Source organism: Salvelinus namaycush, chromosome 5 (assembly GCF_016432855.1).
Source record: "Salvelinus namaycush isolate Seneca chromosome 5, SaNama_1.0, whole genome shotgun sequence".
Classification (NCBI taxonomy): domain Eukaryota; kingdom Metazoa; phylum Chordata; class Actinopteri; order Salmoniformes; family Salmonidae; genus Salvelinus; species Salvelinus namaycush.
The window spans coordinates 37,963,173-37,985,427 of record NC_052311.1 but is presented as its reverse complement, the minus strand read 5'-3'; the positions used below and the strand labels follow the sequence as shown (position 1 = coordinate 37,985,427).

Genomic DNA, 22,255 nt, shown 5'->3' with positions numbered 1-22,255 from the left:
TTAGTTCTTAATGCAACCGCTGTGTTAGATTTTTAAAATTAACGTTACTGCGCAATACAGCGTGCGCTAAAGCGAGACCGCACCGAAATTCATGGCAGAATTATTATTTGACATTTGTCAACATAAATACGAATTAACAGCATAAAGATTGCTTACTATTTGCTGAGCTTCCATCAGAATCTTGGGCAAGGTGTCCTTTCTCCAGAACAATCGTCTTTTGGTTGAAAGATGTCCTCTTCTCCTGTAGAAATAGCAGCTAACGATAGCCACCCACTGGAGAGGTGTCCAACTCGTGAAAGCGCGTCACAAAGAAATCCCAGAAAATCGCAATAAACTGATATAAACTGCTATAAGTCGGTTTAAATTAACTACCTTATGATGTCTTTAACACCTATAACGAATAAAAACATGACCGGAGATATAGAACTGCTAAAACGAAAGCTTTTGGAGGACGCCATTGTGATGTCCCTCTTGCGCCAGGCGCCCCGTTGAAAAGAACGGTACTTCCGTTCCATGAGCTTTTATAGTCCCCCAGATGGTGCAATCCACTCCATTCAAATTCTCACCGCTTACTGACATCTAGAGGAAGGCGTATGCAGTGCATGTAGCCCCATAGCTTACATGGGGACTTATAAACTGACCTCAGAACAGGGACCTCGATTTCAGAAATCTCACTCCCTGACAGGAAATGTGCTGCAGAATGAGTTCTGTTTCACTCAGAGAAATAATTCAAACGGTTTTAGAAACTAGAGAGTGTTTTCTATCCAATAGTAATAATAATATGCATATTGTACGAGCAAGAATTGAGTACGAGGCAGTTTAATTTGGGAACGAAATTATTACAAAGTGCAAATAGCACCCCCTATTGACAAAAGGTTAACTTCTTCTGGCTGCAGGGGCAGTATTGAGTAGCTCTGATAAAAGGTGCCCATTTCAAACGGCCTCGTACTCAATTCTTGCTGGTACAATATGCATATTATTATTACTATTGGATAGAAAACACTCTCTAGTTTCTAAAACCGTTTGAATTATATCTGTGAGTAAAACAGAACTCATTTGGCACAAACTTCCTGAACAGGAAGTGGAAAATCTGAAATCGATGCTCTGTTCTAGGTCCTGCCTATAAATGGGCATGATACGTATTAGTATACATGCACGTCATACACCTTCCCCGAGATGTCAAGAGTCAGTGAGAGAAGAAATGGAGTGTTTATCTTCGTCTGAGTTGGAATAAATCCTCTTGGAATGACGTGTCACCCATTTCCTCTTTTCTGGAAAGCGCGAGGTTGGACCTGGAATTGCCTTCTGTAAAGCTGTCGTTATAGGCGACTACTATCTCCGGCTTTGATTTTATTTGATACATGTGACAATATCATCGTAAAGTATGTTTTTTCAATATAGTTTTATTAGACTATTGAAATTTATTCGGGACGTTAGGCGTGTTGCGTTGTGTGCCTTTGTTCAGGAAGGAGAGCTTCGCGCCACTTGGCTAGTGCGCTTGCTAATTCAAGAGGGAAAAAGGACGTTCTAAATCCAAACAACGATTGTTCTTGACAAAGGACCTCTTGTACAACATTCTGATGGAAGATCAGCAAAAGTAGGACCCATTTTATGATGCTATTTCATATATCTGTCGAACTGTGTACTATTAGTTTTGCGCCCAGGTTTTGGGCACTCGCTCGCCATAACGTAAGCCTTATGTCGTAATGAAGTTATTTTTAGAATTCTAACACGGCGATTGCATTAAGACCTAGTGTATCTATCATTTCCTATACAACATGTATTTTTTAGTTATGTTTATGAATAGCTATTTGGTCAGAATATGTGTGTCAGAAAAAGTGTAAGAAAAATATCCGGACGTTGTGGGAAAAAGATGCTACGTTAGCACAATGTATAACCACTGATTTCAGCTCTAAATATGCACATTTTCGAACAAAACATAAGTGTATGTATAACCTGATGTTATAGGACTGTCATCTGATGAAGCTTATCAAGGTTAGTCAAAAATTATATATCTTTTGCTGGTTTGTTACGATCGCTAACTTTTGCTGCTGGGAAATGGCTTGTGTTTCTGGCTATTGTGGTAAGCTAATATAACGCTATATTGTGTTTTCGCTGTAAAACACTTAAGAAATCGGAAATATTGTCTGGAATCACAAGATGCCTGTCTTTCATTTGCTGTACACGATGTATTTTTCAGAAATGTTTTATGATGAGTATTTAGGTATTTGACGTTGGTGTCTGTAATTATTCTGTCTGCTTTCGGTGCAATTTCTGATTGTAGCTGCAATGTAAACTATGATTTATACCTGAAATATGCACATTTTTCGAACAAAACATAGATTTATTGAATAACATGTTATAAGACTGTCATCTGATGAAGTTGTTTGTTGGTTAGTTTGGTTGGTTCTTGGTTAGTTAGGTTGGCTTTGTGCATGCTACCTGTGCTGTGAAAAATGTCTGTCCTTTCTTGTATTTGGTGGTGAGCTAACATAAATATACGTGCTGTTTTCGCTGTAAAACATTTTAAAAATCGGACATGTTGGCTGGATTCACAAGATGTGTACCTTTCATTTGCTGTATTGGACTTGTTAATGTGTGAAAGTTAAATATTTCTAAAAAATATCTTTTGAATTTCGCGCCCTGCACTTGAAGTGGCTGTTGTCATATTGATCCCGATTTAGGGCTTGCAGCCAGAAGAAGTTAACTTCTTTGGGCTGCAAGCCCGAAGCCGGGCACAATATGACAACAGCCACTTCAAGTGCAGGGCGCGAAATTCAAAAGATATTTTTTAGAAATATTTAACTTTCACACATTAACAAGTCCAATACAGCAAATGAAAGGTACACATCTTGTGAATCCAGCCAACATGTCCGATTTTTAAAATGTTTTACAGCGAAAACAGCACGTATATTTATGTTAGCTCACCACCAAATACAAGAAAGGACAGACATTTTTCACAGCACAGGTAGCATGCACAAAGCCAACCTAACTAACCAAGAACCAACCAAACTAACCAACAAACAACTTCATCAGATGACAGTCTTATAACATGTTATTCAATAAATCTATGTTTTGTTCGAAAAATGTGCATATTTCAGGTATAAATCATAGTTTACATTGCAGCTACAATCAGAAATTGCACCGAAAGCAGACAGAATAATTACAGACACCAACGTCAAATACCTAAATACTCATCATAAAACATTTCTGAAAAATACATTGTGTACAGCAAATGAAAGACAGGCATCTTGTGATTCCAGACAATATTTCCGATTTCTTAAGTGTTTTACAGCGAAAACACAATATAGCGTTATATTAGCTTACCACAATAGCCAGAAACACAAGCCATTTCCCAGCAGCAAAAGTTAGCGATCGTAACAAACCAGCAAAAGATATATAATTTTTGACTAACCTTGATAAGCTTCATCAGATGACAGTCCTATAACATCAGGTTATACATACACTTATGTTTTGTTCGAAAATGTGCATATCTAGAGCTGAAATCAGTGGTTATACATTGTGCTAACGTAGCATCTTTTTCCCAGAATGTCCGGATATTTTTATGACACTCACCTATTCTGACCAAATAACTATTCATAAACGTTACTAAAAAAATACATGTTGTATAGGAAATGATAGATACACTAGTTCTTAAAGGCTGCTGTACACCAGCGGAACCCATCCCACTTGAAGGAGCTGGAGAAGTTTTGCCTTGAAGAATGGGCAAAAATCCCAGTGGCTAGCTTATAGAGACATACCCCAAGAGACTTGCAGCTGTAATTGCTGCAAAAGGTGGCTCATCAAAGTATTGACTTTGGGGGCGTGAATAGTTATGATTAGTGAATAGTTATGCATGCTCAAGTTCTGTCTTATTTCTTGCTTGTTTCACTTCAACGTGGTATGCATGTTGTGTAAATCAAATGATACAAACCAACCAAAAAAAGCAATTTTAATTCCAGGTTGTAAGGCCCCAAAATAGGAAAAATGCCAAGGGGGATGAATACTTCCGCAAGCCACTGTACACGTGAGTTCAGGGGCCTTGCTTTAACAAAGTTAACCATTTTCACTGTAGTGTCCAAAACGTCTTTCAAGCTGTCAGGCATTCCCTTGGCAGCAAGAGCCTCTCGGTGGATGCTGCAGTGTACCCAAACGCCATCGGGAGTAACTGCTTGCACGCGCGGTACCACTCCACTATGTCTCCCTGTCATGGCTTTTGCGCCATCAGTACATATACCAATACATCTTGACCACCAAAATCCATTTGATGTCATAAAGCTGTCCAGTACATTAAAAATATCCTCTCCTGTTGCTTTGGTTTCCAGAAGAGGATGTCTTCCTTAATTGACCCCCATAAATGTAACGGACATATACCAGGAGTTGTGCCAGGCCCACCACGTCTGTTGACTCATCCAGCTGTAACGCGTAGTATTCACTGGCTTGTATGTGAAGCAGTAATTGTTTCAAAACATCTCCTGACATGTCACTGATGCATCGTGAAACAGTGTTGTTTGATGAAGGCATTGTCTGTATCGTTTTTTGGGCCTTTTCCCTAAGCATTGTCCCAGCCATATCCGCGGCAGCAGGAATAATTAAGTCCTCCACCATAGTATGGGGCTTGCCTGTCCTAGCCACTCGGTAGCTCACCATATTAGACGCTTCTAGCCCCTTCTTATTAATGGTATCTGTTGCTTTTATACATGTCTTACTACTCTAAAGTCGTCTGTCACGTCCTGACCATAGTTCTTATGTGTTTTGCTTGTTTTAGTGTTTGTCAGGACGTGAGCTGGGTGGGCATTCTATGTTGTGTGTCTAGTTTGTCTGTTTCTGTGTTCGGCCTAATATGGTTCTCAATCAGAGGCAGCTGTCAATCTTTGTCGCTGATTGAGAATCATATATAGGTGGCTTGTTTTGTGTTGGGATTTTGTGGGTGGTTGTTTCCTGTCTTCTGTCTTTGTGTTCTGCACCAGATAGGACTGTTGTCGGTTTTCACATTTATTGGTTTGTTGTTTGTAGTGTTCACATATTCTTTATTAAATTATGTTGAACACTAGCCGCGCTGCGTTTTGGTCCTCTCCTTCATCCCAGGAAGAAAACCGTGACATCGTCTTAATTCTCGCTCAAAAAACTCCCATGGATTATTTTTCAAATTGGCATGTTTGGTTTCTAAATGTCTGCGTAAGAGTGAAGGTTTCATTGAGTTGTGAGATAGTATTTTTGCACATATAACACACTGTGGCTGAGGAAAGGCAATACTCCCAATATAAGTGAACCCCAAATCAATGTAGTTCTTATCATATTTGCGCCTCTTCGATGGTCCAACATCCCTGTCTGTTGTTCAGTGCTTTCCCGGGTAAAGGGGCAGTAGCTCTTCGGCTGCATCAGATTCACAACTGTCAGTGTCCATGCAGTGTCCATGCTAGCTGGGCAAACAACGAATGTAGAATTACTGACGCTAGCATTGGATGTGCTTGTGGAAGCAGAACAACTTGTGTCGTCGACAGGTGCAGGGGTAGTACTGCTGGTAGTAGTAGTACTACAAGTAGAGTTGGTGTGTGTCTCTATGGACGCGGGCCTTACTTTTCTTATCCAATTTCGAGCAAACGGAATGAGCAGCAGCTACGTTTGGCTACATACGGATCGTAAATGGAATTCCTGCGATGGAGTAACGGTTGATGTGATTTGACGTTAATTATTTGACTAGGCTACCTGTATTTGACATTGTGTTGTTATTTCGCTGAAAAAATTGATTTTATTTAATTTTTGGCAGTGAAATGAGGCTACCCTCGACGGCATTGCGTGTACCGCTGTTGGGGAATACCTGGTCTATATGATAATATCAATCAAGCACTTCAATGTGTTGATTGAATTATGCCACAGCTGACAAGTGTGTTTGACGTGTAAATTGATTAATGATTCATTAATGTTAATTTTACTGCCTTTGCTAACACAAAGTAACATAAATGATTAAATCAGTTGCATTCAGTTCACCCTTGGTTCATAGACCTACAGTACAGCATATTGAGAGATCCTAGCCTCGTTCCACTGACTGACGGCGGGTGCATTTACCTTTGACGATGAGTTCAGCGAAGTTGGAGACCCCAGAGCCCCTGGAGGACTGGGTGACACATCGGTACAGGTCCTGGTTGTTGCACTGCACACTGTCCACCTGTAATGACGCCACAAAGCGCCGGTGACTCAGGTGCTTGACCAAGGCTGTAGATGTCACGTCCCCACTGTGCCTCTGGAGAGAGAAAACAGGATGGGTCAAATATAAACAAGCACACAAAAACACATGCCGACAACCATCCATGGGGATCAGTGGACAAAGGGCTGGAAAATGGGCCGCACAAAAAATACGCATGGTTGCCAAGAAAGCAGTTAGTTTTGCTAGATTCGTAAAATGTGTGTGCAGCGTTTGTGTGTTGGAGTCACTTTTAATTATTAATTGATCTACCGTTTCTATGATAGGCCACTGTAATCGATGGTACCATTCTGCTCATCTGATGAAGGTGCACATGGATCAGATTCAAACTTTGAAGACTGAGATCGAGTCATTGAAGACAGACCAGCAGAAAGAGAAACATCATCTGAGGGCAGAGACACGGGCGACAGCTGATGCATTGGTCCAGAGCCAGACGGCATTGGCAGAGAGTCGAAAAATTACGCATTGAATAGGGCGAGGAATGAGATCTCACAATCCAAGTCACAATCCATGCCAGGGACACCTGTGAGCTCTGTAACTCCACCACCTCTGAGACAAGCATGGAGAAACGAAAATGTTCAATTATATTCCATGATATTCTTAAAATATATGTGTTGGCTGAATATCAGCAGGTGATGTCAAGTTGATTGCACAGTCATATAGCCTCGGCACCTACATAAAGCTCTGTGTGGGCGACCTCATGCAACCGCAAAATGTTGGATAAAGCATATACTTTACAGTATTGTATTTCTTCATCAGCATCTTTATGATTTCGTTAATAAAATAATGATATAAAATACTCTTTCAAAATGCAGATGTTTATTTAGTTATGTATCTATAAATAATTACTATGGGAATAAATATAACTGAATTACAGAAATAATGTTTTTTTGAAAACAAAATAATCTCCAAAATATTGGTATATATTATCAAGTTGATGGCACAGTCATATAGCTCGGGACCTACATAAAGCTGAGGGACTCACTCATTCATGGCTTTGGATCAAAATAAATAAGTGCCAACATTCTTTCTGATAGTCTTAAATAAATAAATGTTTTGGTTATCCTGACCTGGACACCATTTACAGTATTATAATAGCACTCCTGATTGGCGCAGCGATCTAAGATGCTGCATCACAGTGCAAAATGAGATGCTACAGATGCAGGTTCAATACCCATGTTGGCTGCCACCGGGAGACCCTTATGTAATTATTGGCGGTCACGTCATTGAAATACATATTTTTCAATATACTGTAGGCCTACCATAGGCGACATGAGTCTCACTAGTGTTGGGTGATGTGTTGTTAAAAGTGGTGTAGGTCTTATTTATTTAAAGAGCATATTGAAGTTAGAAGCAATAGCCTACAACTATTTTAGCACCATTTCGCACTGCTCTGAGACAAGCTTGGGGACTGGTCTTGATAAATCAATGAGGTTTTTATTTTCACTGAATCTCCACTTGGCTGTTGGCTAGACTACAATTATACAATTAGGGTGAATAATGTTATGCTCTTAGTGCAACCTGTATTTAACTAGGCAAGTCAGTTACAAATTCTTATTTACGGACAGCCTACTCCTTCCTCCCAATTGGGAAATCGAACCCCAGTCTCCCACGTGCCCGCACGACACAGGGATTCTTTAGCTAAATAGCCCAGTACTGTAGCCTACTCCCGACCATCACGTTGTACAGCGACATATTTTCCAGAGGGTTTTTCATTTTTCTTGGAATAGAAACACCATAATATTAATCAAATTCATTAAGCAACATTTCTTAAAATCAGTTCCATATACAATGTTCTAACAAAATAGGTTTTAAACTATTCTGACCAAATAACTATACATAAACGTTACTAAAAAATACATGTTGTATAGGAAATGATAGATACACTAGTTCTTAATGCAATCGCCGTGTTAGAATTCTAAAAATAACTTCATTACGACATCCAGCTTAGGTATAGCGAGAGAGTAACCAAAATCTGGGCGCAAACGACTATTTCACATGTTCGACAGATATATGAAATAGCATCATAAAATGGGTCCTACTTTTGATGATCTTTCATCAGAATGTTGTACAAGGGGTCCTTTGTCGGGAACAATCGTTGTTTGGATTTAGAATGTCCTCTTCTCCAGTCAATTAGCACGGAAAGCTAGCAAAGTAGCCCGAAGCTCTCCTTCCTGAACAAAGGCACACAACGCAACACGCCTAACGTCCCGAATAAATTTCAATAATCTAATAAAACTATATTGAAAAAACATACTTTACGATGATATTGTCACATGTATCAAATAAAATCAAAGCCGGAGATATTAGTCGTCCATAACGACAGCTTATCAGAAGGCAAATCCAGGTCCCTTCACGCGCTCTCCAGAAAACAGGAAACTGGTGACACGTCATGCCGAGAGCTATTATTCGACCCCAGATCAAGTTACACACTCAATTTCTTCTCTCACTGCTTGTCGACATCTAGTGGAAGACGTATGAAGTGCATGTATTCTAATAAATATCAAGGACCTTTATAGGCAGGGCCTAGAACAGAGCATCGATTTCAGATTTTCCACTTCCTGACAGGAAGTTTGCTGCAAAATGAGTTCTGTTTTACTCACAGATATAATTCAAACGGTTTTAGAAACTAGAGAGTGTTTTCTATCCAATAGTAATAATAATATGCATATTGTACGAGCAAGAATTGAGTACGAGGCAGTTTAATTTGGGAACGATTTTTTACAAAGTGAAAACAGCGCCCCCATATTGACAAAAGGTTAAATCCAATTCAATCAGTATAGATGAAGGGGAGGAGACAGGTTAAAGAAAGATTTTTAAGCCTTGAGTCAATTGAGATATTGATTGTGTATGTGTGCTATTCAGAGGGTGAATGAATGGGCAAGACACAATATTTAAGTGCCTTTGAACAGGGTATGGTCGTAGGTGCCAGGCTCACTGGTTTGTGCTGGGCTTTCAAGCTCAACAGTTTCCCGTGTGTATCAAGAATGGTCCACCACCCAAAGGACATCCAGCCAACTTGACACTGTGGGAAACATTGGAGTCAACATGATCTAGCATTCCTGTGGAATGCTTTCGACACCTTGTAGAGTCCATACCCATGTCCCTAATGGTTGGTGTATTCAGTGTATATAGGCCTATGCGTACCCATACGCTCTAATATGCGTATGGGTGTTTTGAATTAATCCTCACCTTAAAAGTGCTGTCCATTTCTTTGTGTTAGGCTTTGAAACAACATCCACAACATTTGTGTATGCTCCATCTTCTTAAATCAGCTAAACGGAGTGCAATATTTGAGGCAGTCTGCATAGTAAGATTATTGTTCCCTTGGTGGAGCCATGACACTCAGCTAACAACATAATAACTAAATACGTTTCAATTATTGCTATCCAGGCCATTTAAGTTGAGTGATTAAACAGGATGATTGTCCAGCAGCATGCAATTAAAATGGCAGGGGTCATTCCCCTATTTAAACATGTACAATGACAATCAGGAACCTTAAATACAAACAAATGAAATCTTGTCAAGATAATAATGACTATGAGAGCAATGTTGGTTATGAGGGCCATTAGTTAATTCAGTGCAGGCGCCGGAAGTCAGTCATCTTTTGTGTCCATACTGTAGCAATATAGGGTGTTAATCACCACCCAGCACTCAATACATTTAAATCCACATGAGTAGCTATAAGTGCATGCCTGATGGGCTTAATGTTTCACCCTTTAGTCACTCTAATGTGTAGTCTTGCAGATGAATAGCAGGGTGTAAGCTTTCATGTTTTGGTACAGAGCAAAAGGAAACGAAACAGAGAAAATGACTCTGACACCAGTGCTCTTCAAAGCCAGAATATATCACGGAGAAGTGGGCATGACAAATGTAGAGCGAGCGCATGAGAAAAAATAACCAAAACAAAAGAGATTACTGGTGCTGGGAAAGAAAGCTGCAGTAGAGATGTTGTTGAATGAAAGGAGGTATCCCACTGAACCCTTCAAGGCATTTCTCACATTGTTGTAGTCCATTATCACCACAAGTATCCTTCAAGCCTATAGTCTCAATAACAGGCAACCTTGAGCCTAACATTAAGCTAACATTTAGGCAAAGGCCTTTCCCAGTGTGTGAAATAGCAGGCTTGCCTATCAACACATTCCTCTCTCTCTTTCTTTTTAATTGAAAAACAGCTGGTGAGTAAACAGAATCAGTCTCAGAGAACAGGTAGGGCGTTCCATAGGGCAGCGCACAATTGGCCCAGCGTTGTCCATCATTGTAAATGAGAATTTGTTCTAACTGACTTGCCTAGTTAAATAAAGGTAAAATAAAAGTATTTGTGCTGTCCAAAGCCACGGTGGACATGTTTGCAAACTCTCGAAAGCCGCAGACCACACAAGCCCCAGCTGTCACAAGTAAACAAACTCTGATGAGGGTCAAGCAGTGACAACCTGTCTGGTCTGGTGGTCATACCAAACCAAACCCTCAATCATAGACTTCAGTGGCCATTGCCCATGGCTTACTTCTTTTATCTGTTCAGTTTTTTCTCCCTCCACTAAAGGATATTAGGGAAATCAGGTTAAGTGTTTTACAGCGAAAACAAAATGTAGCGTTATATTAGCTTAGCACAATAGCCAGAAACACTTGGGCGCCGACGACTAGTTCACATCTACGACAGATATATGAAATAGCATCATAAAATGTTTCTTACTTTTGCTGATCTTCCATCAGAATGTTGGACAAGGTGTCCTTTGTCCAGAACAGTCGTTGTTTGGATTTAGAACGGCAACTTTCCCTCTTCATTTAGCACGCGCAAAAGCCAAGTGGCACGGATCTCTCCATCGTCAACAAAGTCAGAGAACGGAACACGGCAAAACTCCCGAAAAAATTTCAATAATCTGATTAAACTATATTGAAAAAACATACTTTACGATGATATGGTCACATGTATCAAATAAAATCAGAGCCGGAGATAGTAGTCGTCCATAACGGCAGCTAAACAGAAGGCAATCCCACTGTCCACCTCGCGCTCCCAAGAGTACCGGAAATGAGGGACACGTCATACAAAGAGCTTGTATTCCAATTCAGACCAAGATAAACACGAAATTTCTTCTCTCACAGCCTCTTGACATCCAGGGGAAGGTCTATGAAGTGCACGTAGACTCTTACGTATCATGCCCATGTATAGGCAGGAAGTAGAACAGAGCATCGATTTCAGACTTTCCACTTCCTGGTCAGGAAGTTTGTGCCAAATTAGTTCTGTTTGACTCACAGATATAATTCAAACGGTTTTAGAAACTAGAGAGTGTTTTCTATCCAATAGTAATAATAATATGCATATTGTACGAGCAAGAATTGAGTACGAGGCCGTTTGAAATGGGCACCTTTAATCAGAGCTACTCAATACTGCCCCTGCAGCCATAAAAAGTTAATCAAATAAACCTGAGAAGGATTATGTAAACAATCAGGCTGGAGCGAATTACTAAGAAAACTATCTTGAGTACTTTTGTTATTGCGAATGTTAGTGCCGTTATTGACAGGCCCCTACTGGAGGAATATGTCCTTGTGATGTGACAAAATGGTTTGTTTGATATCATTCTCACTCAGATGTTAGAGTTTTTGAACGTTGAAGGAAGGACAGAGTCTCAAAGTGGAAGATGATGATGTGCATTGCGTCTCAAGGATTGCATGGTGTTGTAACTGCTTTCGTCTTCCTCCTCTGACGAGGAGTAGTAGGAAGGATTGGAAGACCAATGCGCAGCGTGGTACGTATCCATATTTATTAGAATACTTTTCCAGAATGAACAAAAACAATAAACTGACGAAAACCAACGAAGCTACAGTCCCGAACTAGTGAACACAGAAAAAACAGGAACACACGAACAGGAACAGGAGCTCCGGACTGAAGGGCAGCTCCGGACTGACGGGCAGCTCCGGACTGAAGGGCAGCTCCGGACTGAAGGGCAGCTCCGGACTGAAGGACAGCTCCGGACTGAGGGGTAGCTCAGGCTGAGAGCAGCTCCGGACTGAGGGGCAGCTCAGGACTGAGGGGCAGCTCAGGACTGAGGGGTAGCTCAGGACTGAAGGGCAGCTCCGGACTGAAGGGCAGCTCCGGACTGAAGGGCAGCTCCGGACTGAAAGGCAGCTCCGGACTGATGGGCGGCTCCGGACTGATGGGCGGCTCCGGACTGATGGGCGGCTCTGGCAGCTCCTGACTGGCGGGCGGCTCTGGCGGCTCCTGACTGGCGGGCGGCTCTGGCGGCTCCTGACTGGCGGGCGGCTCTGGCGGCCCCTGACTGGCGGGCGGCTCTGGCGGCTCCTGACTGGCGGGCGGCTCTGGCGGCTCCTGACTGGCGGGCGGCTCCTGACTGGCGGGCGGCTCTGGCGGCTCCTGACTGGCGGGCGGCTCTGGCGGCTCCTGACTGGCGGGCGGCTCTAGCGGCTCCTGACTGGCGGATGGCTCTAGCGGCTCCTGACGGCTCTAACGGCTCCTGACAGACGGGCGGCTCTGACGGCTCTGGACAGACGGGCGGCTCTGACGGCTCTGGACAGATGGGCGGCTCTGACGGCTCTGGACAGACGGGCGGCTCTGACGGCTCTGGACAGATGGGCGGCTCTGACGGCTCTGGACAGACGGGCGGCTCTGACGGCTCTGGACAGACGGGCGGCTCTGACGGCTCTGGACAGACGGGAGACTCTGGCCTGATGAGGCGCACAGTAGGCCTGGTGCGTGGTGCCGGAACTGGTGGTACCGGACTGGGGACACGCACAACTGGGCGATTGCGGTGAGCAGGAACAGGGCATACTGGACCCTGGAGACGCACAGTAGGCTTGGTGCGTGGTGCCGGAACTGGTGGTACCGGACTGAGGACACGCACCGCTGGGCGAGTGCGGGGAGCAGGAACAGGGCATACTGGACCCTGGAGGCGCACAGTTGGCCTGATGCGTGGTGCCGGAACTGGTGGTACCGGGCTGGGAACACGCACCTCAAGGCGAGTGCGGGGTGCTGGAACTGGGGGCCTGGTACGTGGTGCTGGCACTGGAGGGCTGGTGCGAGGGACTGCCACAGGAGGGCTGGTACGTGGGGCTGCCACAGGAGGGCTGGTGCTTGGAGAAAGCACCAGATAGACCGGACCGTGGAGGCGCACTACAGGTCTCGAGCACCGAGCCTGCCCAACCCTACCTGGCTGGATGATCACTGTAGCCATGCCAGTGCGGCGAGATGGAATAAGCCGCACTGGGCTATGTACCCGTACAGGAGACACCATGCGTAGGGCTGGTGCCATGTACCCCGGCCCGAGGAGACGCACTGGAGACCAGATGCGTAGAGACGGTTTCATGGCACCTGGCTCGATGCCCAATCTAGCCCGGCCGATACGAGGTGCTGCTATGTACCGCACCGGGCTATGCACACGTACACGTCCAGGAATCCTGTGATCGCTGCTGCTGCTGCTGCCCGTTACCACGCTGCTTGGTCCGGTTGTGGTGGGTGATTCTGTAACGGCTTTCGTCTTCCTCCTCTGACGAGGAGTAGTAGGAAGGATTGGAAGACCAATGCGCAGCGTGGTACTTATCCATATTTATTAGAATACTTTTCCAGAATGAACAAAAACAATAAACTGACGAAAACCAACGAAGCTACAGTCCCGAACTAGTGAACACAGAAAAAACAGGAACACACGAACAGGAACAATCACCCACAAAATATACTACAAAACAGGCTACCTAAATATGGTTCCCAATCAGAGACAAAGACTAACACCTGCCTCTGATTGAGAACCATATCAGGCCAAACAAGAAACCCCACATAGAAACAGAAAACATAGACTGCCCACCCCAACTCACGCCCTGACCATACTAAAACAAAGAAAAACCAAAATAACTATGGTCAGAACGTGACAGGTGTAAGTAACACATACTGTAAGAGGTGGTGGTAAGAGTCGTGGATGTGTGGTCATTGCTGTGAGAGACAGAGGCTGTAAAACAAAAGACTATCACAATGCTCTTTGAAACCTTCCATCAGGCCTTCATATGTGAGGTTTTTAAAACCAATGAATGTTATTCACTCAGACATACACTGCAGTGGCCTTCCTGACCTTCAGCGGGATGGAATTGTCATGAATAAAGCATACAAGTGGGAAAAGGGGATATTAAAAACAGAGCCCTCTATTTGGATAAAGGAAGAAGGCTGTGAAGAAAGAAGAGCACTGTGATGTCATGAGCAAACTGGATTTTCAAAGGTGCTGGGCTGGAGAGTCTTCAAGGCTGGAGCGTAGCATTAAAACTCTCCCCAATGCTCTGCTGAATTTGAATACTAACACAAGCATGTTTATACAGTTGAAGTCAGAAGTTTACATACACGTTAGCCAAGTACATTTAAACTCAGTTTTCACAATTCCTGACATTTAATCCTAGTAAAGATTCCCTGTTTTAGGTCTGTTAGGATCACCACTATTTTAAGAATGTGAAATGTCAGAATAGTATTATTGAGAATAATTTATTTCAGCTTTTTATTTATTTAATCACATTCCCAGTGGGTAAGTTTACATACAGTCAACTAGTATTTGGTAGCATTGTCTTTAAGTTGTTTAACTTGGGTCAAACATTTCGGGTAGCCTTCCACAAGCTTCCCACATTTGTCCTGACAGAGCTGGTGTAACTGATTGAGGTCAGGGCTTTGTGATGGCCACTCCAATACCTTGACTTTGTTGTCCTTAAGCCATTTGCCACAACTTTGGAAGTATGATTGGGGTCATTGTCCATTTGGAAGACCCATTTGCGACCAAGCTTTAACTTCCTGACTGATGTCTTGAGATGTATCCACAATATATCCACATACTTTTCGTTCCTAATGATGCCATCTATTTTGTGAAGTGCACCAGTCCCTCCTGCAGCAAAGCACCCCCACAACATGATGCTGCCACCCCCGTGCTTCACGGTTGGGACGGTGTTCTTCGGCTTGCAAGCCTCCCCCTTTTTCCTCCAAACATAACGATGGTTATGGCCAAACAGTTCAGAGGACATTTCTCCAAAAAGTACGATCTTTGTCCCCATGTGCAGTTGCAAACCATTGTCCGGCTTTTTTATTGTGGTTTTGGAGCAGTTGCTTCTTCCTTGCTGAGCGGCCTTTCAGGTTATGTCGATATAGGACTTTATACTGTGGATAAAGATACTTTTGTATCTGTTTCCTCCAGCATCTTCACAAGGTCCTTTGCTGTTGTTCTGGGATAGATTTGCACTTTTCACACCAAAGTACATTCATCTCTAGGAGACAGAACGCGTCTCCTTTCTGAGCGGTATGATGGCTGCATGTCCCATGGTGTTTATACTTGCGTACTATTGCTTGTACAGATGAACGTGGTACCTTCAGGCATTTGTAAATTGCTCCCAAGGATGAACCAGACTTGTGGAGGTCAATTTAAAATAATGCTGAGGTCTTGGCTGATTTCTTTTGATTTTCCCATGATGTCAAGCAAAGAGGCACTGAGTTCGAAGGTAGGCCTTGAAATACATTCACAGGTACACCTCCAATTGACTACAATTATGTAAATTAGCCGATCCGAAGCTTCTAAAGCCATGACAACATTTTCTGGAATTTTCCAAGCTGTTTAAAGGCACAGTCAACTTAGTGTATGTAAACTTCTGACCCCCCCCCCCAAAAAATTCAAATATATTACTATAAAATCTATCTTTCATGAAATCACACATGAAAAAAACCAAATTAAAGCTACACGTGTTGTGAATCCAGCCAACATGTCTGATTTCAGCCATTTTCCCAGCCAAAGATAGGAGTCACAAAAAGCAGAAATAGACATAAAATGAAACACTAACCTTTGATGATCTTCATCAGATGACACTCATAGGACATCATGTTACACAATACATGTATGTTTTGTTCGATAATGTGGATATTTATATCCAAAAATCTTAGTTTACATTGGCGCCAGAGCCACATCTAATAACAGAAATACTCATCATACACTTTGATGAAAGATACATGTTTTACATAGAATTAAAGATACACTTGTTCTTAATGCAACCGCTGTGTCAGATTTCCAAAAAACTTTACGGAAAAAACACACCATGCAATAATCTGAGACGGCGCTCAGATATAACAACATTTCTCCGCCATGTTGGAGTCAACAGAAATAAGAAATTACATCATAAATATTCCCTTACCTTTGATGATCTTCATCAGAATGCACTCCCATGAATCCTAGTTCCACAATAAATCATTGTTTTGTTCGATAATGTCCATTACTTATGTCCAAGTAGCTACTTTTGCTAGCATGTTTAGTACACGTCCAAACGCTCGCGCAGATCCAGGCTAACGTCGGACGAAAACTTCAAAAAGTTATATTACAGGTCGAATAAACTTGTCAAACTAAGTAGAGAATCAATCTTCAGGATGTTGTTATCATAAATATTAAATAATGTTCCAACCGGAGAATTCCTTTGTGTCTACAGAAGTAATGGAACGCAAGGCGATATCATTTGGAATGCGCATGACCAAGAACTGGCACTCTGCCAGACCACTGACTGAAACACCTCCCATCCGGCCCCACATCACAGTAGAGGCTTCTTTTAACGTTCTACAGACTGTTGACATCTAGTGGAAGGCGTAGGACGTGCAAACAGATCCATATCTTACTGAGATTTGAATAGGCGATGAGTTGAAAATCGACCAGCCTCAGAATTCTCACTTCCTGTTTGGATTCTTTCTCAGGTTTTTGCCTGCCATATGAGTTCTGTTATATTCACAGACATCATTCAAACAGTTTTAGAAACTTCAGAGTGTTTCTATCCAATAGTAATAATAATATGCATATATTAGCATCTGGGACAGAGTAGGAGGCAGTTCACTCTGGGCAAGCTATTCATCCAAAAGTGAAAATGCTGCCCCCTATCACAAAGAAGTGGTTGAAAAACAAGTTTTAATGGCTCCAACCGAAGTATATGTAAACTTTCGACTTCAACTGTAAATCAAAGACACTCATCCATCGTTTCAAGTTTCCCTCTTTAATGGCGTGACCACAAATACACTTCAAGTAGAACTCAAAAGTGCTGGTATTCCCAAAGAGACCTGCATTCAAATAATATTTGGTTTCTTTGAAATACTTCAGCTGTGCTTGATTGAGCTTGCCTGGCTCAATGGAACCACTTTAATAGTTGAAAATGAATGCAAAAGTGCAAATCCATCTACCTGGCACTCCAGACAGGCTCAATCAAACTCTGAAACGTATTTGAAAGAAAATAAATACTACAGGTGTGCCCCCAAATCCCCACTGACCTCCAGTAGGAACTTCTCAGCTTCCGATGCCCGGCCCGATGCCACACACTGGAAGGTGGCATTCTGCCCAGTGTTGACCTCCTCATCCCCCAGCCGGGAGAAGTGGGGCGCCTTATCTGTAGGAACAGAACGAGAGAGTAGAGATCAAAGGACTGCTGTGCCATGACAGACAGCCAATCACAATGCCAGCCACCCAGACCAACAAAATAAATGCTTTTTTTCAAAATACGTTTTACAAAGTTATGTGTGGCAAAACGCCCATGTCCTTCATTTCGAGGGCTTTGCAGCTATACTAGGGCTCCCGAGTGGCGCAGGGTCTAAGGCATTTCAGTGCTAGAGGCGTCACTACAGACCCTGGTTCTATCCCGGGCTGTATCACAACCGGCTGTGATCAGGAGTCCCATAGGGGCGGCGCACAATTGGCCCAGCATCGTCCTGGTTAGGGGAGAATTTGGCCGGGGTAGGCTGTCATTGTAAAATAAGAATTTATCTTAACTGACTTGCCTAGTTAAATAAAAAATAAAATACTACATTTCGTGATTTCTAAAGAGCTGCAGTAAATTTTCATAAATCAGACTTTGTTCCAGCTTCATTACCAGTGTGAGATGTGTGTGACTGTGAAAGTATGAAATGACACCTTCGGCAGCTTTTCACATTATACAACAACGTAATTCAAACTTTTATGTTTAATTAGATAAGAATCAGAGACTAATTTTCTCCCATGAAGAATCTCACCGCTGGTTGGAGAAGGACTCATTGACATATTGCTTGTTCTCTCCCTTTATTGTCCTACAATAAACCCATAAAGAGATCGGGCGTCAATGGAAGTTAGGTGAACATCCTTCAGCCAGATCCCCAGACTCCAGAGAACTCAGAAATCAGGCTCAAGAACATTGTTGCTGATGAACAAACAGCACTCTTCTAATAAGGACGAGCTCCGCAGTGAGTCAGAGTGTGGGTGCTGCAGCAGCAATCCCACCCAGCTACACTGTGATTAACTTCTAGTTCCTCCCAAACCCGGATCCGGGAGCACCCCCACCAGTAAAAAAGCTGACTAGCATAGCCTAGCATAGCGTCACAAGTAAATAGTAGCATCTAAATATCATTAAATCACAAGTCCAAGACACCAGATGAAAGATACACTTCTTGTGAATCTAGCCACCATTTCTGATTTTTAATATGTTTTACAGGGAAGACACAATATGTAAATCTATTAGCTAACCACGTTAGCAAAAGACACAATTTTTCTTACTCCACCATTTTTTCACTCCATCAGTAGCTATCACCAATTCGACCAAATAAAGATATAAATAGCCACTAACCAAGAAAAAACTTCATCAGATGACAGTCTGATAACATATTTATTGTATAGCATATGTTTTGTTAGAAAAATGTGCATATTTCAGGTATAAATCATAGTTTACCATTGCAGCCACCATCACAACTCGACTAGAATAACTACAGAGAGCAACGTGTATTACCTAATTACTCATCATAAAACATTTCTTAAAAATACACAGCGTACAGCAATTGAAAGACACAGATCTTGTGAATCCAGACAATATTTCAGATTTTCTAAGTGTTTTACAGCGAAAACACAATATATCGTTATATTAGCATACTACATGTGCAAACATTACCCCAGCATTGATTCAAGGCAAAAAGAGCGATAACGTTATCACCACCAAAATATATTAATTCTTTCACTAACCTTCTCAGAATTCTTCAGATGACAGTCCTGTAACATCATATTACACAATACATATAGAGTTTGTTCGAAAATGTGCATATTTAGCGGCACAAATTGTGCTTATACAATGAAAATAGTGTCCAACTAGTCAAGCAATCTGTCCGGCGCCATCTTGGAAAGACACCTATTTTTATCGAAAACTATTCATAAACTTGACTAAAAAAATACAGGTTGGACAGCAATTGAAAGACAAATTAGTTCTTAATGCAATCGCTGAATTACATTTTTAAAATTAACCTTACTGCGCAATACAGGGTGCGCTAAAGCGAAGCTACCCAAAAATTAATGGCGGCTTATGCATTTAACATTTTTCAACAGAACAACGATTTATCAGCATAAATAGTTCTTACTATTAGCTGAGCTTCCATCAGAATCTTGGGCAAGGTGTCCTTTCTCCAGAACCATCGTCTTTTGGTCGAAAGATGTCCTCTTGTCCTGTCGAAATGGCCACTAACGTTCGGCATGTACCGGAAAAGTGTCCAACTCTTGAAAGTGCGTCACAAAGAAATGCCAGAAAATCGCAATAAACTGATATAAATTGCTATAAGTCGGTTTAAATTAACTACCTTATGATGTCTTTAACACCTATAACGAATAAAAACATGACCGGAGATATAGAACTGGCTAAACCAAAGCTTGGAAGGAGGCCAGTCCGACGTCCATTCTGCGTCGAGCGCACGGTTGAAAAGAAAGGTACTTCCGCTCCAGGGTCTTATATAAGGTCCCAGATTGCGCAATCGACTCCATTCAAATTGTCACCACTTACTGACATCTAGAGGAAGGCGTATGCAGTGTTTGTAGCCCCACAGCGTTCACAGGGACTTATAAACTGACCTGGGAACAGAGGCCGAGATTTCTGAAATCTCACTCCCTGGCAGGAAAAGTGCTGCAGAATGAGTTCTGTTTCACTCAGAGACATAATTCAAACGGTTTTAGAAACTAGAGAGTGTTTTCTATCCAATAGTAATAATAATATGCATATTGTACGAGCAAGAATTGAGTACGAGGCAGTTTAATTTGGGGACCAATTTTTCCAAGATCGAAATAGCACCCCCCATAGGCTCAAGAGGTTAACACTGGAGCTCTCCTGCTCGTCCACAGCTCTATGAGACGGACTTCCCGCAGAGCCTAACCACTGGGTTAGAGCCTCCACCAGAGGCCACAAAATGGAGGACAACCCAACCTGTCAATCAAAGGGATTGACAGACAGGAGACGTTACTTTAGAGGTGGAGTAGTAGTGAAATCAAAATGAGAGAGGTGAATGTTTCAAGTGCTGCTCTTCCATGTTCAGTGTTTCATTACACTGTTGCTTTCTGGCAGAGAGAGAGAATTTGTTGATCTACTTTGTGTAAATAGGCAGGGGGAGAGGCGAAGATGCCTCTTGCATTTGTAGTCCACAGGTGGTCATGTTTCCCATGGACGACTCCCCCGTCTAAGGTTAATTCATAATTCATCGTAGCTATGAGCCACCATAAACAAACACAAAAACTAATGTCATAAAAAAACAGGTCCTTCTGTTGACTAAGGAACTTGGTAGTATAAATGTGTCAGATCACATCCCGGGGACTCTTTACCATGATAAATATTTCATTTGACTGCAACACTGGTTTCAGAGTCAAAGACTAGGACTATGGAGACTACAGCAGAAGTGTCAAGCGTGCTTAGCAGTTTCAACCAGAATTTGCAAGAAGGAAGGAGCTGGCTTTTCTTCTTTTTTTCTTCATATTCCTTCCTTAGACTTTTTTTCACTTCACTTTTGTCTCCTTTCCCTGTGACAAATGGTGCAGGCTGGCCGTGTGCCACCTTAGACAGTACTGCGCCCAGGTCCTGATGACAGTCTTAATTATTTAATGGTAGCACTGAGGGGGTGTAGAAAATACCATCTGCTCTCCATGGGAAACGCAGGGAACCACTGGGTGGCTAGGCAGGGACATAGTTAGCATCTCTGATTTAAATCCCATACAGTAGAAACTCTACTGTACAAAAATATAAACGCAACATGTAAAGTGTGGAAACATTTTTAATTGACTAAAATAAAAGATCCCAGAAATGTTCCATATGCACAAAAAGCTTTTTTGCAAATTTGTTTACATCCCTGTTAGTGAGCATGTCTCCCTTGCCAAGATAATCCATCCACCTGACAGGTGCGACATATCAAGAAGCTGATTAAACAGCATGATCATTACACAGGTGCACCTTGTGCTGGGGACAATAAAAGGCCACTCTAAATGTGCAGTTTTGTCACACAACACAATGCCACAGATGTCTCAAGTTTTGAGGGCGTGTGCAATTGGCATGCTGACTGCAGGAATGTCCAACAGAGCTGTTGCCAGAGAATTTAATGTTTGTGTACCATAAGCCATCTCCAACGTAGAGAGTTTGCCAGTACATCCAACCGGCCTCACAACCGCAGACCAAGTGTAACCTCGCCAGCTTGGGGGGGGGGGGGGGGGGGGTTGCTGAGGAGTATTTATGTCTGTAATAAAGCCATTTTGTGGGGAAAATCTCATTTTGATTGGCTGGGTGGACCTGGCTCCTAAGAGGGTGGGCCTATAACCTCCCAGGCCCACCCATGGCTTCGCCCCTGCCCAGATATGTGAAATTAATAGATTAGGACCAAATTCATTTATTTCAGTTGACTGACTTCCTTCTTTGAACTATAACTGATCCTCCAATTACACTGTTCCGAAACCCTCATGACAAGGGAAAAAAAGCCCAGAGTATATCCTCACCTCACGCTCAAGTCACTTATAATAGAGTCACGTATATCTAACTACACTAAAGGTGTTAACTGAATTCCAAATTAGTGAGCTGGCAGATCACTTTTTGATCAGCAGTACAGTATGTCGGGGGACAAACATGTCACAGGGAGAGAGAAGCTTTGTCCAGGGTTTAAGCTCAGGCGTGTTAGCCACTGGTGTTACTGCTTTTCCCAGGAAATGTCTACTTCTCTAGGACTGATAGCACACTAAGCCTGTGTTATCCAAGGTACACTGTGCACACACAGACAGACTTAACCACTGTATA

At 42.5% G+C, this 22,255-nt stretch overlaps 1 protein-coding gene across 1 annotated transcript in view; it reads right to left on the bottom strand.

Annotated features, from left to right (window-relative positions):
• The window catches only part of LOC120047098 (receptor-type tyrosine-protein phosphatase U-like), a 281,387-nt gene that overhangs the window by 165,164 nt on the left and 93,968 nt on the right, over positions 1-22,255 (bottom strand). Inside the window, exons 5-6 of the mRNA XM_038992639.1 lie at positions 17,478-17,593; positions 6,070-6,244 (exon numbers count right to left, since the gene is read on the bottom strand). Coding sequence (XP_038848567.1) covers positions 6,070-6,244; positions 17,478-17,593 — 291 coding nt within the window. The remainder of the gene's footprint in view (positions 1-6,069; positions 6,245-17,477; positions 17,594-22,255) is intronic.